General features: G+C 35.2%; 1 protein-coding gene across 1 annotated transcript; it reads left to right on the forward strand.

The window, feature by feature from the left end:
* Positions 1–16,830: 16,830 nt before the first annotated feature.
* Positions 16,831–17,758, forward strand: LOC130625967 (uncharacterized). The gene is made up of 3 exons (XM_057441090.1): positions 16,831–16,951; positions 17,042–17,274; positions 17,417–17,758. The coding sequence occupies exons 1-3, from the start codon at positions 16,933–16,935 to the stop codon at positions 17,471–17,473; spliced, it is 309 nt and encodes a 102-aa protein (XP_057297073.1). The 5' UTR covers positions 16,831–16,932; the 3' UTR covers positions 17,474–17,758.
* The last annotated feature ends 538 nt before the right edge of the window (positions 17,759–18,296 follow it).

The following is an 18,296-nucleotide window of genomic DNA, read 5'->3' on the forward strand; positions in this document are numbered from 1 at the left end:
TAAACTTCTTGGCAAACCTGTTCCGCTTTTTGATTTCATTTCGTAGATATTGCTCTATTTCCTCTATCTTTTTAAGCCTAAAGACTTGTCATTCATCCTGCATATCGGCGCTTTGCGCAGGTGCACTCGGAAAACTGGGATACAGTTTGCTGATATCGCTCATTTTTATTCTATGAGAATGCACATGCATTCTATGAGAATGCACATGGTTAGGCCGGTGAATGAAACATTCTTTTGATGGTGATATTCGTCTGTTAACATTTTTCCAACGTTTAACAAAAGTTTTTGGTTTTGGCGGATGTTGTCAATGAATGTGGCTGGTGTCTTGCATGAGGCAGGGGATGCTTACTCAAGGACCCGCACCAGATCCCAAGCTAGAGTGAATTTCACCAATCCTCATGTTTCCACACTCATAGGTGTTTGTTTCAGTACAGCCGCAATGCATTAGCTTTTCCATCATCCCTGTAAAGGGGAGAATACAGAGGTTTTCCAATTGCTTCTTATTCTTTGGAGAAAAACCTCCTTTTTTTCATTAACATCTCTGTCTTAAAACCCCAGGTATATCTGCATTGCGATGTAGTTGCTCCTATTCTCTGAAGATAATAACAGTAATGTTAATGTATCAGCACGCTCAAAGAGGAAAACCAATTCCTAAAAAAGAATGTGGATGTGAAGACTTTTTAAAGAACGTAAATCCAAAGGAGAATTGAAGAACTTCTGTCTTGGGTTTCACCATTAGCATTTAAGAGTTTTGGAACTCGAGACGCAGCAACACTCAGTGAATGACTTTGTATTACATAAAGGTATGTAGCTACTGGTGATGCACAAGGAACAATTGCTAGTTGTTATCCAGTAAGTCCGTCAGTTGTAAGTCGAATAATCCGAGAGACGTGTTTTGTAATTTGGAACATTCATCAAGACAAAGGTTCTGTTGCTGTTCCCTCAACAGTTAAGGAATGGATAAGGATTTCTCATAAAGTTGGATAAAAATGGAATTTTCCCATTGCCTTGGTGCTATAGATGGTAAGCATGTGGTTATGCATGAATATCAAAAAACATGAGTCCGTGAATCATAATACAAAAAGAATGGGAACTGGATTGAGATCACTTTTAAAAGAGTTTAAGTGTGAGATTATTACATGGTCTATGTATCATGTATGATTTCACTGTGACCCGTGTCTAATCAAGTTTTCACAGAGTGGAAAGATTTTATTTATTATTTTGGGCAGAAAACTTTCTGATGGAAAAAGTTTTGGAGGCAGAGGAGGAGGTGTGACGTTATTCAGAATTTTTACGGTAAATCAATCCGCGATAATAAGGGAGATGCAAAAGCGATGTCAGAGGCTGTTTGGGCAATTCTAGAGCATTATTTAAGTTGCTCTGATGATCCACGACAATTAAAGATGCCCAGTCGGGTCCACATCTTGCAGCTATAACCGTGATTTGTGCTTAGGCATTAATGCTCATAAACCGTTGAAAAATCCACTGAGACCTGCTGTTCGCGAAGCTTTGATTCCACTGTTTACGCGTTTAACCAATCAGGAGTTTTTAGAAGGTGTAAAACAATGCTATACACAGAATCCAAACGAATCCCTCCACCACTTAATTTGGGCAATTGTGCCTAAGGAGCAAAACAACTGTACTGAAGAAATATCGCTTGGAATCAGTCTTTGTGTATGCGTCCTTCAATAATGGTATAAATTACACCCTAACAAGTTTATTCAAAAAATGTTCCCTGCACTACACTGAAACCATGTCAAATAAGTGGAAAGCAATTGATAATGAGCGCATGAAGAATGTTGAGTATAAGAACCAAGAAACTGCAAAACTACGTCGGAAGGAAAAGAAACGGCCGCGTTGTAAGAAGCAGGATGTAAGAAGCATACTCAATACAAGTTAGGGGCTTTCAGTCAAACTGTTCAACAAGAGAGTGTGGCTCGAAACGAAAAAAGAAATAATTGCGTTTATGTATTTTATTTTTTTCATATTTTTCCTCGTTTGACAATGGAAAAAGTAAGAATTGTGTTCCTTTATATGAGCATATTCTTCAGAGGAGCAAAACCTCTAGAATTTAAATTTTAAGACTTAACTGGTCGAGTTTATCATTGTGCGTGCACTTTGTAATTTTCATTCTCATTTTTATATATTTTTTTTATATTTCATGCTGTTATTAGTGAAAGTTCTAAAGATCCGCAGAATTCTGTCATTGAAACTTCGTATGCGTTCTAAAAGAAAAATAGAAATTCTTTTATATAAAACAATTATACTTCAATTTCATAGTTTAGCTTTATTTTACTAACCTCTCTAAATTCGCCTACTATATCTCCTGTACAGAAGGATCGAAGATAGGATAGCATCGAGAGTGGAAGTAATCGAATTATTTTTTTTACCAAGAGGTTTCTAGCCCAATAGCAATAAAAAGAAAATCGAATTTTTCTTGATGTTTTCGATGTTTTCTTTCTAATATTTACGGCATCTTTTAGTGTAGAAATGAGCAGGCTGCCATCGTATCTAGATAAAATAAAAATTGAATTATTTGAAAGAATGTAAACAAGGTGAAAGCTTGTTTATTGAACAAATCAAAACTGCTTACCCTACATCTCTCATGTTTTTTCTAACTTGTTCTTCCAACGACAAAAGATTGTCTGGGTTTCCTTTGCTGTTTTTTCTGCAGTGTTTTATTTGCTTTTGACATTTTTATATTCTTATTGTCACAAATATTTTCACAAAACAAAAATGAAAGTTGAATAGAAACGTTTTCTCGATTATTCTGTTTTTGAACATTTATATTCATATTATGCCCTCAAACCCCCTGACGTGACAAAAATATTATCATATTAGAAACAAATGCTTTGAGAATTATTAATTTTGTTTTATTATGACAGGAGGCATTCGTATGCACAAAAAATGTTGAATAAGAGTTCTGCAAGTTCACTTTAAATCACTAATGAATAATTAAATATTCTCCTTATTTAATTCTTTTTTATATTAATATATTTTTGACATTACATTTTTCTATTTATGTTTGATCTGTGACCAGTCCGTTTATGTTGTTAGCTCTGTCTTGTGTCGTATTGTTTGTGATAGAAGGATTGCTTTTTCTCTTTACGATTTTCTTAAAGAATAGTTTTGATCCAAGTTGGACAGTACTCATGCTTTTAAGAAGCAAGAAAGTGTATTCAGCACCTTCTTCTGGGAGCCTAATCCAAGTTTTGACAACCACCGTCCCTGGAGACAAGATACTTCAGTGCAGCTTGCGTTACTGTAAACCTTTTTCATTTTCAATTTCTTGCAAACAATCACAGGTCGAAATAAAAAAGTTATCCCTGAATAATTTTTTTGTAAAATTTTTAGTTGCCTACTCTTCTTAAAAGGGATCTGTTTGAAAAATTCATTAGATGACGTCATGAAACTTTCGTTTTCGGCTTCACGAGTGTTTGATCTCTATTCGCGTGTCTCATTTTAATTGTCAGCGAATTTGGATGCAAAAGTGATTGAAAGAGAAAGGAAAAAAAAAAGGTTTTATTTTTATGATCTCACCCTCTGTCAGAAAGAATGGAAATTCTAGAATCCATCATGCTTCCCTTCTCTTTGGATTTAAGGCTCAACCCGGACATGCCCTATCTGGTTTAAACAGACGTGCCTTACAGTCCATCTCGTTGGTAAAAGAGAAAAATTCCTCTATTCAACAACTGTAAAACGTGTCAGACTTAATGCAGAGGCAACATTTACAAACTTCGCTAGGCAATGTTAAATTAAAGTTAACAACATTACGCCGGGGAGAACGGAACAGTAAAAAGCGATAGAAGATCCGCAATGCAAACCGTGCATTTGGTAAGAATCCTTAACAGGCTGGTAATGATCTGCTGGATCCCAAATGCTCTATTAGGCTTAATGTTCCTAAAGAATCCCTAGATCCCCACAAAGCTTCAGTGTTAATTGATCCCTTATACGAGATACCGCTTTCGACCCTTCCTGGTTTGCCTAACAGTCGGGGCGGTGAGTTGGGAAATTTAGGAGAACTTCTGATATTCACACAGCACAATCGTATATATAAAAGCATTTAAAAAACATTGACTGGCCTTCTTGAATTGTCTTGCTTGTCCTATTTTTAGAAATGACGTCACAGCATAAAAAAGCTAACAGCCACAACTATAAAACCCCACAGAAAACATATTGCCGTGAGCATTTTTTGTCGAAATGTAAAACAAAATGGGACTCAATAACGCTGAAGTTACTTTCGGCTCCGTAATTATGATATTAATGCGCATAAATCTTGTCACCAAACCTCTGTATGAGAAAATATCAAATATTTGACAGGAAATACACTAACTAATTTATTATCTAACATATACTTAAAAACCAAGAATATTAATGTTAATCTGAAAATAAAGTTTCTTCATCTTCTGTGTCATCCTCACTTTCGTCATCAGAACTATCGACTTCAACATCATCTTCGAGAATTATCTCGTCGTTGTCTGATCCTTGATCAACACAGTTACATGAGCATAAATCTATGCAAGGCAAACACAAGTTTCTTTGGCGCAAGATGATGACTTACGGCAAGAGCAAGAAACCATTTCCAATAGAGTATCTGGTGCAGGTCGTCTTAATAGCCAAATGATCTCTAGTTTCTCACCGTTGACATTCCATCCATGTCCATTTGAGCGAAGAATTGTCAAGTGTCAACTCGTACTTCTGTCACTACTGCAATAGTCACCAAACTGCAACAGTTGAAAAAGAGGTCGCAGAGTGCAGTTCAATTTTGGTTCTGCAATTAAAGCGCTTTGCCTATAACAAAAGTTTTGTGTCCAAGGTTTGTTTTCCTGCCGCATCTTACCTGGGCACCGTTTCTATACCTATCACCGTAGACAGTGAAGTCTCTTGTCGCAAGCACTTCAACTTAAGGGTTGTAATTAATCACGCTGGAAATTTGAAAAATGGCCATACACTACTGTTGCTTATAACCAAGTGCATGGTAAGTGGTTTCGATGCAACGACAGAGCAGTGGTCCCTTGCAAACAAAGCTTGCTTAATGGTGTACAACCTTACATCCTTTTCCTTGAAGAGCTTAGGTAAATTGCAGTCAGCACCACAACTTCCGGCTTATGTGAGCAAGGGGGTTTGACTATTCTTATTTTTTTTATTTATTTTTATTTTTTTTATTTTTTTGTAGTCTTGTCTTTGGAGAGTGACGACTCCACCTATTACCCCAGTCAAAATAAAAGCGAAAAACAAAAGAATTACGCCAGCGAGGAGGGTTTGACTGTACCAGGTCCTATCTTTGAAGAGTGACGACTCCACTTATTACCCCAGTCAAAAAGGAAAAAACAAAAAAAAAAAACATTATGTCAGCAAGGGGGTTTGACTGCACTGATCTCTTCTTTGGAGAGTGACGACTTCACTTCTTACCCCAGACACACAAGATTGTACAGAGTAGAACAGATGAAAAGTTATGGATAAAAGAAATGTCTAGTTCCTGCTGAAGACTGTTCGCAGACCTCTTTTGAGGTGACTCAGCTAGACATTTTGGGCACCTTGGTTCAGGAATATGAGTCGAAACCCTTGTACCCTTTACAGAAGTCCTGTCCTACTCTCTCTGTCTGTTTGTTTGTTCAATTTTTGTGCCAATTATCTTCTTGGAAAAAGGAAGAATTGTGTTCCTTTAAATAAGCATATTCTTTAGAGGAGCAAAACCTCTAGAATTTAAATTTTAAGACTTAACTGGTCGAGTTTATCATTGTGCGTGCACTTTGTAATTTTCATTCTTCATTTACGGTATATTTTAAAAACGATTAAAGTTGAGAAAAATGATACACGCGATTTAAATTCAGACTATGGTGAATATGTGGACATATTTTTTTTCTGTAAACTTGTAAACTTTTGAGACAAATCCCTTCACAGTTGGCCACACCCACTTTTTAAGACTTTCGACTATACTTTTTTAATAATAATATTGTAGAACAAACTTTTATATTAACAAGTACATGTATGCTTTTATAATGTTTTTTTAAAGGAAAGTTGAAAAAAATGCTTTATACAGAAGAGGTGTAATTTACAATACCGCTACCTTAACAACCCTGCCGTCCTTAGTCAAAATATCGACAGGGTGGTCCTGTCGTGACAACCTCCTGTGTAAGGCTGAATGTTGGGGCCCTGTAACACATGTGGAAAGCCAGAGTCACACAGGAAGGTTTTATTTAATTCTTTTTTATATTAATATATTTTTGACACACATTTTTTCTATATCTGTTCAAACTGTAACCAGTCCGTTTATGCTGTTAGCTCTGTCTTTTGTCGTATTGTTTGTGATAGAAGGATTGTTTTTCTCTTCACGATTTTCTTAAAAAATAGCTTTAGTTCCAAGTTGGACAGTACTCATGCTTGTAAGAAGCAAGAAAGTGTATTCAGCACCTTCTTCTGGGAGCCGAATCCTAGTTTTTACAACCACCGTCCCTGTAGACAAGATACTTCAGTGCAGCTTGCTGTATTGTAAAGTTTTCTTAACTCATGAAACTTCTTTGCAATCTCCGTTGTCCCCTTGTTTCAACCCTAAACCTTGCATTAACATGGCCGTAAGCAAGCTTTGAAGCCAAAGAAAGTTTGTTAAAGGGAAAGTTCGGTCAAAAAAAAGTTTTTTATTTTATAAAACTTTACTTCATTAAACTTGGAGTTTCGAAAATGTCCCCAATGTTTACACAAAGTTTTTTAAAAAGCGCGTCTGAAAAAAAGCTGGGTTCTAACTCTAGTGTGACGTTTCATAGTTCAAGACATTGCATCGTATGAAAGAGTCACAACACAGGCTACACGATTTGCTAGAACAATCTACTTTTGTCTAGCTATATTTTCAAATCTGTAACAACTTACTTCTTTGAAAATACAGTGTTAGTTTTGTAAGCAATGGATTAAATTCGAAGCGATTCAAGTTCTTATGAAGATGAAAATGATGACATACCTGATTTATCCACTCTCAGACCCTTTAATTTTGAACCAGAACTTTCTTTGGAAGAACTGAATAAATTAGAAACGTGTAGTTCCGAGTGATGACAAAGAGAATGAAGTTTCAAGGATCGGCAATAATAACTGATGCTAATGCGTTGGTCACTGTAGAGCAATTAAGTCGTACAGTGAATGGGATACAAATGAAATTCCTGACAATCATTTTAAAGGTAAAATAAACAAAAAAATTAGCCAAGCATAATTTTCTTTTTCGTGTTTAAAACCATAACAAAACTCTGCATATTCCCTTTAAATATTGCTCTTTGCGTTGATAAAAAATATGCCTACGAACAGGTCAACTGACGCAAAACTTCTTTCAAAATATTTTGCGTAACATGAGTGTTTTCTTAAAAACATTAAACTCTCCTTTGCATATATTTTATTTATCATTCGCTACTGCCACAACAATCTCCCAAAAAAATATTCAGCTTTACAAATCGAATGAGAACGTGCGCTCAAAAATCAAAACTTGAGACGGGGATCATTTTTTAAGATTTTCTTTTTAGGAAAACAATGTATAACTGAAGCCGAAACTTTCGGGATGGTTTGTCAGTGTAAACCAGTACTAACCACTGCACTGTCTGCCCTAAGTAATTTTAGGGGCGTACAACGCACACGGATAATTGTTACGTTTTTTCATTACATCTTATTTTAGGGGTTCAGGGCAAGAAAGGACTTGGGAACAAACTTGTGTTATATCACAATTTCTTTTTAGTTCACTACGTTTTGCCGGTTATAAACAGTACACGTGGTGGATACATAGCAGATTGAGAGAAGGTGTGCAAAAAGTTATACCGTCGTGTGCTTTATGGGCAATTCGTATTAAATATCCATCTGAAAATAGTATTTATATTCCATTTGCGGAGAGCATATCCGACGACAAACGGCTGTATGAAAACACGATTCTGATTCTGCGTAAAAGAACCAACTTCAACCTTAGAGCTAAAGAAGGGATTGAATACTAATATTAAAAAAAATATTACTATGTAAACCTTGTTTTCATATTTTCAATGGCTTCTTTTTTATCTAGTTCCTCTCTTGGCGCTATATAATTTGGAACATCGCCGACTTTGGGAGCTGGGTACCCTTCTTTAGTTGTAACCAAATGCTTCACTTCACTAACAATATCCTCTACTTTTCCATGTAGACTTTTTTGACAACCCATGAGTCTGTAATCATCGAGTATTGTTGCTTATAGTGATGCTCTCCAGACGATGTTTGTGCGTGGGAGGAGCCAGCTCCTGCATTAAAGCTAAGAACGGCGAGTTGTGACTAGCAATCACTCCTGCAAAGGTAAAATGTAACCTCTTTGGGCAATATTTGTTGTAGAGTGAGTGGTAAAATTCGAATTTTCTTGTCTGTTTGAACTCGACGAAGTACTTTAAATCACGCAACAAAGACTTAAACTACAGTTTCAAGGTCTTTGTAGACAGGCGTTCCTTCCATCAACCATTTTTTTGATCGTTGTTCTAATTTAGATAGTTTAGCGTGTTCACATTTGTCACATATTTTGTTGCTTTCCCATTTGTGTTTGTTCTTTACATGACATAACAAACTCAGTCATTTCTCTCGTAACTCTGCCACGTTACCATTACAAGAGGCGCAACACCACCAGAAATGATTTGCGACAGCTTTTACTCAAGGAAGCAAATCTTTAGCATTTGTTTTCTTGGCACAATTGACCAACTTCTTTTTAATGTTTTTTCCCATTTGCCATACATCAAAATAGTGTTTAATATCCTAACGTTCTTCTCGCATGTACTTCCGGACAAAATGGTGTTTGATATCCTTCCGTTCTCGCGTGTACTTTCGAATTTGAACGTGCCTGTCAGTTGCAATGCCATCAATTAAAAATAACAATCAATCCTTGTTTTTCCATGCGTGACGAATTTCCAACTTGGCCGGCATGAACTGCATGAAAGTCAACTATTTCATTTGATTTTAAATTATGTAACGTGCAAGTTCTGTACTTTGCACTGTAACCTGGTGAATCACACCTCCCTTCGCCTGTTATGTGTAGTACCTTTTTGCTTTCTAGGTAAGACTGAAATCGTATTCTCCGAAAATATATTTTGTGAATCGCTTGGAATATGTACTTTTTTGTATTTCGTAAAAGGTGGTTTTGGACAAAAATGTATTTTTTGCGATCTGCATCATTTCTTTAACGCGTTGGTGTGTGTTACCGGAAATTAAAATGGCTTACTCACCAGTGGTTGCGATGACCATTCGTCAGCATGATGATCACTGCACAACAAATGTACGATTAGTTGAGTCCTTTTAACTGCAATTTTATTCATTTCAGTTGGCTTAACCCTATTCGGTCCGGGGGGGGGGGGCGGATTCCGCCCCCCTGACGGTTTTTTTTTAATAACTCCTAATTGCTTTCTTATATGGCTATGATACTTACTGAGTTTCAACATTTATCTATTAAACACCTGCATGCTAAATTGTTAGGTCCCATACCTTTCAGAGGCTTTGATATTGATATGGGGAAAATGTAATAACTCCTGTTAGGATTATCCTTAGAACTTGAAACTTGCAACACAACTTTTTTTCATCAAGAAGAATCATTTTGAATAATTTTGACACGTGATTAATCCAATTTCCCGATTTTGTCGGATTTTACCCAAAAATCGGAAAAAACGAATTTACGGGCAATTTTTGGCAATTTTTTATCCGCTTCATGTAAAAACCGGAAGATATGTTAAAAAATTTCATTTAGCTTTCAGAAACATCAAACAGAATGTAAAAATTCGCTCTAGAACAAAAGTAATTATATTTTAAGCAGATAGTTGCATTTTTATCAATTTTCAAGCTTATGATAACGTCACAGAATATGTACTGACGCAAGCAAAAAATTTTTGCCACCATTTTGTGCCTTTTATGACGTACTATAAGTGTGCCAAGTTTGATCCAATTGGAACAATCCTATGGAAAGTTATTGAGGGAATCCGCCCCCCCCCTTCCCCCCGGTCATAGTATGTTCAAAAAAACCCGGACCAAATAGGGTTAAAACATTGAAACAAAATCGTAGCAGAGGTAGAAGGCAAGACCAACAAACGATAAAACACGTGCAGTTTAGGTTGGGAATGTCCGCATAGGAGTCGATATCATTCTCACTATCTGGTAGATTTTCCAAGTTGAACGATTCGTCTTGACTTTTCTCATTACTAATTGTTTCTTCCTTGTATTCTGAAAATTCTTCTATGAGAGACATCGATATTTTTTCTACGTCGGGTGAGAACGAAAAATTGGTATTACAACATTTGTCCTTCTTTTTTTTTTTTGCTTTTGGAATCTTTACTTTTATTGTAGCAACTAGATTCTAACCTTCTCATGACTCACACATAGTGATGATTGACATTGAAATGTCTTTAATGACTTGATAGCATTGACATATTTATCAATGCCATTTGTTTCAGTCTGGGTTTCCATTACTTGTTTTTTTCAGGTTGTGTAGTATCACTTGCGTCTATTTCCAGCATAGAGTCAATTAGCTAGAAGATAACCAAACAAAACTTCATTTTAAACCAACCCTTTGTATTGCAAAAACATATAGACACTTATTTTACCTGTCGTTTCGGTCTTCGATTCTTTTTACTGTTCTGTTATGTTTCTCAGGCTGTTTCGTAAAATTAAACAAGGTCGGAACAGCACCATCTTTTAATTTCTTTCCCGGTGGGGAACCCATTAATTCAGCCTAGAAATTTAAAAATAATAGATTTTCATTGCCCCTGTCTTACGAAAGCACATGTTCTTGTAGGGTTTTTTGATGTGAAAAAAACATTCAGCACTGGGAGAAAGAAAATGCGAACATGCGGAGGAAATATAATGATTAACATGGTTTTGGTTTGGAAATGGCTATAATAAATGAAACTGTGTTGAATGTTTCTAAATACGAGAAAGACAAATGTTTGGCTGTTTGGTGAAACATAGGTAACAAAAGGACTTACTTGTAAATCTCTTTCGAAGCACTCTGCTTCAAATTGTTGAGAACAAATATAAAACCCAAGAGACTTTCGGCAAGGTACCACTTCTTTTTATATTCTGTAGCCATTATTCCGAAGCTCTTTATCTTTTTTCGCACTAGGAATCTAATAAAATACTACGCGGATTTTTCTTTCATTGTTACATTTTCCTTTCTCGTAAGCTTTTCGTTGTCTACCTCCTTATTTTCCTCGCTTTCCTTACCCTTTTTTGTTTTTTTATTATTGCTACTTCGATTTGTACAACCGATGGCAGCACAGTTTGGCATATTGAAATAATAAGTATGTATAAACAACACGCTTCTTCATGTAATTACACCTAATTCCTAACAGCAAACTTCGCTTTTTGAAGTATAAAACGTCATAATTCAAACTCGACCAACCCTTCGAAAAAACGTAAAGGGGTCAGTATACGAAGGTGTTTTTACGTGTGGTTAACACAGATTATTTCAAAAAAATAAGTTATCGTATTGTTTTTTTTCCTTTATGACCATTGATTATGAAAATATAATCTTTGACCGAACTTCCCCTTAAAAGCTAGGTACGTTTTCTCCATCATCATTTCGAAGGAAAACCCAGCCAAACGTTTGGTTGCTTCTAAAACCAAATAAAAATATTTGTGAAGAAGACAACCTTTTAATTAAATACAATGCATGGATTCGTTTTTACGCATTTCGAAAACGAGTCCGCCTAAAATTCGCATCTTCTGTGAAATGTTTGAAGCCTTTTTTAATCCTTTCCCACTTACAATGAAAGAACCATAGGTAAGGATTAACTCGTCTTCCATGACTAAGTGCTTAGTTTCATCATTGTTAATGGGTCACACAACAAACTCTTCCAACTCTAAAGAACCTCCAGCTGGCTTTTTATGTGGGTAAAGTACCAGTTCGCACTGACTTTGAATACCAGTAAAACTATCGGATGACTCTTTTCTGCACGCATCTATGACAATGCCTTTTCATATCACCAGAAAAGTAAAATCCCAAGCAGATTGTTTTTTCATTCGACTGTCTACAAACAATTATGTCCCCATAACCAGCTTAACCAACCTTAGAATTATGAAAAAAGTCCCGTTATTTTCTTAACGTCTCGAGTAGAATTTAACACGTGTAAAGCTACAGCCAGGTTCACAAGTCCTGGCGCACAGATCGTTGCATGCTTTAGTTTACTTTTGTTTCGTTAGAAATTATTCTATGATTTATCCGTTTAAGGATAGTTTAGTGATAAGTCCTTTAATGTTTTTTTATTAGTGTTTTGTGCTTTGCCCTTTTTAATGGTCATTATTTTTTCTGAGAGAATCCATTTTTAAAAGGGAGAGTTACAACCTCTATAATATCTAACCAGCCGTCATTAGACAAGCTATATCACAACAGCCACCTGCTTTGTCACTTCATCATCAATTTGCGTTCCTTGGCCTCCTTTACAACCTGTACGGATAGAGCCAAGATACTGCTGACAAGATCTTCGTTTTTGATGGTGGCGAAATAAATGCCGTGGCAGTTTGCTCACTATTTCTCCACAATAGTAGCAAGCGTCACTTCTGTCATAAATTCGCAAACCTTCTTTTGATTTATGTGCCAACAGTAAATCGATTCCTTTAAAATAGCGTCAGTAGTTCAAGGCAACAACGATACGATTTGCTGCTGTCGACTTTTCTTTTCTCAAAGTTTAACAACAGTTATTGGTTTTGGCAGACAGTGTCAATGAATGTGGCTAGTTTCTTGCGGGAGGCAGGGGATACTTACTCAAGTGCATGCACCAGATCCCAAGCATGAGTGAATTTTACCAATCCTCATGTTTCCACATTCATACGTGTTTGTTTCTGTACAGTCGAAATCCATTACCTTTCCGATTATCCTTGTAAAAGGAGAATGCAGAAGTTCCTCAGCGGCTTCTTATTCTTTGGAGAGAAACCTCCTTTTTTTTCATTAAACTTTCCGTCTTAATTTTTTAATATGTGGAGTCCTGTACTTTTGTTTTTATTATTGAAGTCAGATTAGACCTGTCTTGCTTAGATTAGCGGTTGTTTATTAGATATTCTGTGATATAAAATATAAAGAATCAAAGATATTCTCTTTGTAGACTGAACAGATTCAGCATCGTCATCATAACTTTCTACGTCCTCATTTACTGTGTCGCATATGCTAGGGAAGTCTCTAAATAATCCAGAGTCGTTCCCTAATGACATCTTAAAATTTAAAGCAACAACAAATCAAATACTTCGTCAGAAAGAGTAATATCAGCCATAGCTAAGGTTCGTTCAAACAAAAAAACAGCAACAAGCAAACAAGTAACTGAATCAGTGTACCTTTTGATCTTAAAATACGTTACCAAATATCTTGACAAAAAAATCTTTATTACTTCACCACGCCCCACACTATACTATTTACTTACATGATTGAGCACACTAGCATTATTGCCTTCACCAGGTGGTCCAAATTGTCATCGTTGTCAAGTCTAACAACAGCCTAATGAAATAACGTAATCGCATAGGTAATTTAGCATCAATTTAAAACGTTCTTCATTATTCTTTACAAGACGTATACATTTTAAATTATCTCCACTTGACAAGCCAACTTAATCTCTTTTATGGTTGGACACTATACGTAAGTGAATAAATTTGTAAAAACAAAAAATAAGGCATTACGCATTACATTATGCAACGTGTTAAATTAACTACGTATTACAAACCTTACGAAGTGTCATATCGTTACCATCATCAACTGTAGGATCGAAATTTGCTTCTTTTATAACAGTTTCATCACAAATGGTCTGAAATAGATTAAGAGAAAGTCGAAGCATATAACATCAGCGTATATTAAAAAGTCTATCCATGTAGTTTACAATAAGAGACATGTTATTCCTTCGGACATTGCAAGCCAGCAATATTAATTTACCTGGTTCATACTAGGGGGGAAATTCTCTTTTTCTTACATTTCCTAAAGAACAAAAATTAATCAGGTTCACTTTGCTCCATAATTAAACCCGAGACAGCATCAAAACTTAAAAAAATTTTCCTCGTGTAATGTAATTATCTATACTATATAAACTTGCTAGGATGGTTGCAAGTTATATTTGTAAGAACATAGGGCCTGGACATATACGGCTAGGTTGGCTTGGTTCGCTGTCATTCTTGGTTGTACACAAGATACAAAATTTTGAAAGACAATGTTTTTCTTGGCTTAACCCTATTCGGCGCCCCGTAATAACTTTTCATAAGCTTGTCCAAATTCAATCAAACTAGGGACACTTTCTACTACTTCAAAAAAGGGAAAAAAAGGCAGCAATAAATTTTTGTTTGCGTTAGCATATTTTTTGTGACGTCATCAAAAGCTTAAAATTTGCTCAAAATGCTAATATCTACTTAAAACTAAATTGCTTTAGTTATATAGCGATTTTTTACAATCTGCTTGAAGTTTCAGAAAGGCAAATATTAGTTATTTTCCCTATTATTAGGATTTTATGGCGATTTTTAGGAGTAGTTTCTAGTGATGGCCAATATCAATGCCTCTGAAAGCTATGGGACCTAAAAATATGGCATACATGTGTCTAATAGATAAATATTAAAACTTAGTAAGTATCATAGCCATGCATAAAGGTGCCCTGAATGAAATCTATGATTATTTTTTATTTAAAATGATTTTTGCCTTTAGCTGCTACGTACCAATGGACATAACGATCTGCCCATTGATAACAAAAAATTGTTACCAGCTCCTCACACTTTTAATACTGTAGCCACAGCTATACCTAAATCCCAATTGTAAACCCACTAACAATATCTAATTTATTTAGAAAGTCGGTCGGAAACAAATGGGATTTAAATTCATGGTGAGAAAATCTCAATAAAACATAAGCCTTTTTTTGAGGATGCTCCTATCCTATGTATCAGGAATTTTGCATTGGGCTATATGCATATAATTTGTGTAGCAGTAGTAAGGCGAGTGCTACTGTATTAAAAAAGATCCTCGTATATATAAGTTTTCATCAAGACAAATTGGTCAACTCTCTGACAATTTTCAGCAGTTTAATGGTACTATACCAAAGGAAATAACAAGACAGTCCAGAAGGCTAAATGATTTTAAATGTTCGATAGTTACAGAACTTCGCCAATTCCTGCTTCTATACTGGTCTGATTGTTTTAACAACCCATCATTGCGAAAAAAAACTATGATAATCATACTCTCTAATATTTGCGTTAAACTATGATAATCATATTTCCGCTGGATACCAATGCGCTCATATGTACTTAACTGGTTCGGATAAATTTTTCAGTCATAAAGTTGAAAAAACCGTGTAAATTGGTTGCCGTGATTTTCATTAGGCGATTGTTGATAATAATGGCAGGCATATGGCAGATTGACACAGATTGTGGCAGATCTTGCGTTTTGGTTTGATGGCTGTGAGATGACATTAATAAGTAGAAACTAGTTGGTTATATGAACAGAATTTTATTCACATGGATAGCAGTAAAAGTGGGAAAGCTGAAGGGACTCGCGGGGAGGTGAAGGAAGGTAAGCTAGATGCTATAATGTTATGAGCTCTATTATGGGCCCCAGCCCAGGCCAGTATAATATTTAGTAGGATATGATATACCCTAGTCCTAAAGCTATAAAACTACCTAAAAAACCTCTTTCCATGTTTTTATTGCATTTGAATTTGAATCTGTTTGCCACTGAATTTTCTTTGTACCGTGTATTATAGCATACAACACATGTTCAGCTCAGTGGGCATTTTCTTCACTTTTGTACTTGAGCTAGCAGCTAGACGGTTTTAAATGTTTCAGAAATTCCTTGAATTTGTTCTCGCTTCCTACTACAGTAAGAAAAATTTTTTTCATTATTATAGCTCACAAACTCTTGCAAACACTGCTGAAACCTGGTTTACCGACCAGAAAAAAAAGCAAGATTTTATGAATACAGCAGAAGTTCCAAGACTGGAGAAAGAATACTCGAGTAGCACGTAATACCAAAACGCAGGTACAAAAAGAAAACAAAGCCGAGAAATAGAACTGCAGAAACATACTCATCAAAACAGAGAGTTATTTGCTCTAGGTGTTATACATACATAGGCAGTACTGTGCCAGTACTCCTATATATTTTGGATAAAAGAAGAGAAAATTATGAAATGGAAAATGATAGCTATGCATTCATATTATATCTTTGTTTTCTTTTTAGATAATGTCACGCCTGAAAGTAGTATTGCAACAAATGAAATTGTCAATAATACTGAAAATATATATGGTATATTTCTTGAATTATATATCCACTAAGTTAACAATAACTACCCAGCTGCTAAAGAGCATTCAATCTGGCAAAGCAAGCTAGTAATAAAGTAATTAAAATAAATATAATTACATCTATTTTAAGGTACTGAAATCAGCAATGAAATTCCTAATAGAAGGGAAGATGTGTTCACCAGGAGCACTGAGTTGTTAAGGACTATGATTCGGCCAGTTGGTAGTAAAAAATAAAAAAATAAATCTTGGTTTGACCGAACAAAATCTAATAAAGATAAGTGGCGAAGAAATAGACCTTTAATTTGGGAAATTATGTTGGCAGTAGAAGAACTTACTGGGTTTTGTTCTGTATGCAATGACAGAGGTGCAGTCATTAGATGTGATGATTGCTGTAACAGTGCTCTTTTTGGATGGAATTCAACAACGTATAACTCCGTTGGAAGCAATAAATGATAACATGGACATTGAACCAACAGGCATGTATACAGTAGCATTTATTGTATAATGATTTAGTGTAAGGCACTGCTTTTATAACTTTCACACCTTCATTGATAACTGTGCCAATAGGAACTGAAGAGGTTGTCCTAACTAAATAATTATAATGTAAATATTGTTTTTTATGCTGCAGTAAAATCCGTAAAGCTCAAGTGTTTCTCTTGTGAGCATTGCGATGGAAAAAACATAAGACAAGAGGATACTGATGATATCTGTATGGTGGTTACATTGAAAGGTTTGTATGTCAGATAAACATATGCGACAAATAACGTTATTTTCAATATATTCATATTAATTTATATCCATGTGTATTGTATATTTATAGGGCGGTATGACATTTTCAAATATAGAATTTATGTGAAGACTGTGGCGGCATTCCCATTTGATATTAGCTCAGTGCTAAAATCAGGGTATTGGCCTGGGAGTCCGTGTTCCATTAATCATCTGATTAAAGAAGATGTTTTTATATTATGGGATGCATTTCGTAGCAGAATGCCTGGTAGCTCTTTAAAGGCATTCCTTACATCATTATGTGATATTGGTGAATACTATGGAAGGGTACGTTTATTGCTTCAATATTTTTTACTTTGTTCTATATTAAGAAATGATATATAGTTCATGCATATTTCAAATTCTGAAAATATTTTGTATGCTCAATAAAAAATTTGCTTACGTGTATATATATATATACATTTTCTAGACAAACATGATCAATGTCAACACATTCTCATCGTCATTTAAAGAATGGAAATATTGAAGACATGAGAAAGACGTGATTCAAAAGATGAACTGGCTTGATTGTCCGCCATGTACAGTAAAACAACACAGGTGTCATGTAGATGGAAACTGTAAATTATACAGATATTCCTCCTCCGGCAAGTAAGACTAAACTAACAAGTTTTTGCCATATAAGTACCAGTTTTATTATTCAAGTGCAAATTTCTATCTTAAAGGTATTTTTAATGCATTAAGTATAAAAGACAATTATTAATTTTTATAAGGCGAAGAAGGCCATCATGATATGGTGAATTGCTCTTTTGGTCAAATGAAAAAGTATATTCATATATGGAACAACTATATGAAAATTGCTCTTTTGTAAGCAAGGTTTGTGTTTTTTCTTAAATGTATCTCTTTTCATGTTATCTGTAATAGTAAATTGAAATATACTTTGTAATATCCATATATTTGAAAAATGTGTTTTGATTTTACTTAACAAGGGTGACACACAATGTGGGGGCGATGGTCAGCAGCAAGAAATGTGAAAAGAAAAGCGAAATCGCTAGATAAAACAGGCCTTGAAGGCATGTTATAGGACAGAAAGCTGTAAATATGTTCCAAGGAGAGGTTTTTAGGTATTCCTTGTTTATAATGAAGGAATTCGTGATTCCAAACAGTGTGACATTTTATTTTGCTGATGTAATATGTAAACTTTGGAAATTCATCTGCAAACATGCAACTGACATTTCAATTGCAATTAAACCAGCTCTATCTATTATGCATGCTAAGGCACATGCCCACGACTGCCAAGTATGTTTTTTTTGTAATAATATTTTATATAACATACATGACATAAAGATTCT

This window comes from Hydractinia symbiolongicarpus, chromosome 14 (genome assembly GCF_029227915.1).
Source record: "Hydractinia symbiolongicarpus strain clone_291-10 chromosome 14, HSymV2.1, whole genome shotgun sequence".
Classification (NCBI taxonomy): Eukaryota; Metazoa; Cnidaria; class Hydrozoa; order Anthoathecata; family Hydractiniidae; genus Hydractinia; species Hydractinia symbiolongicarpus.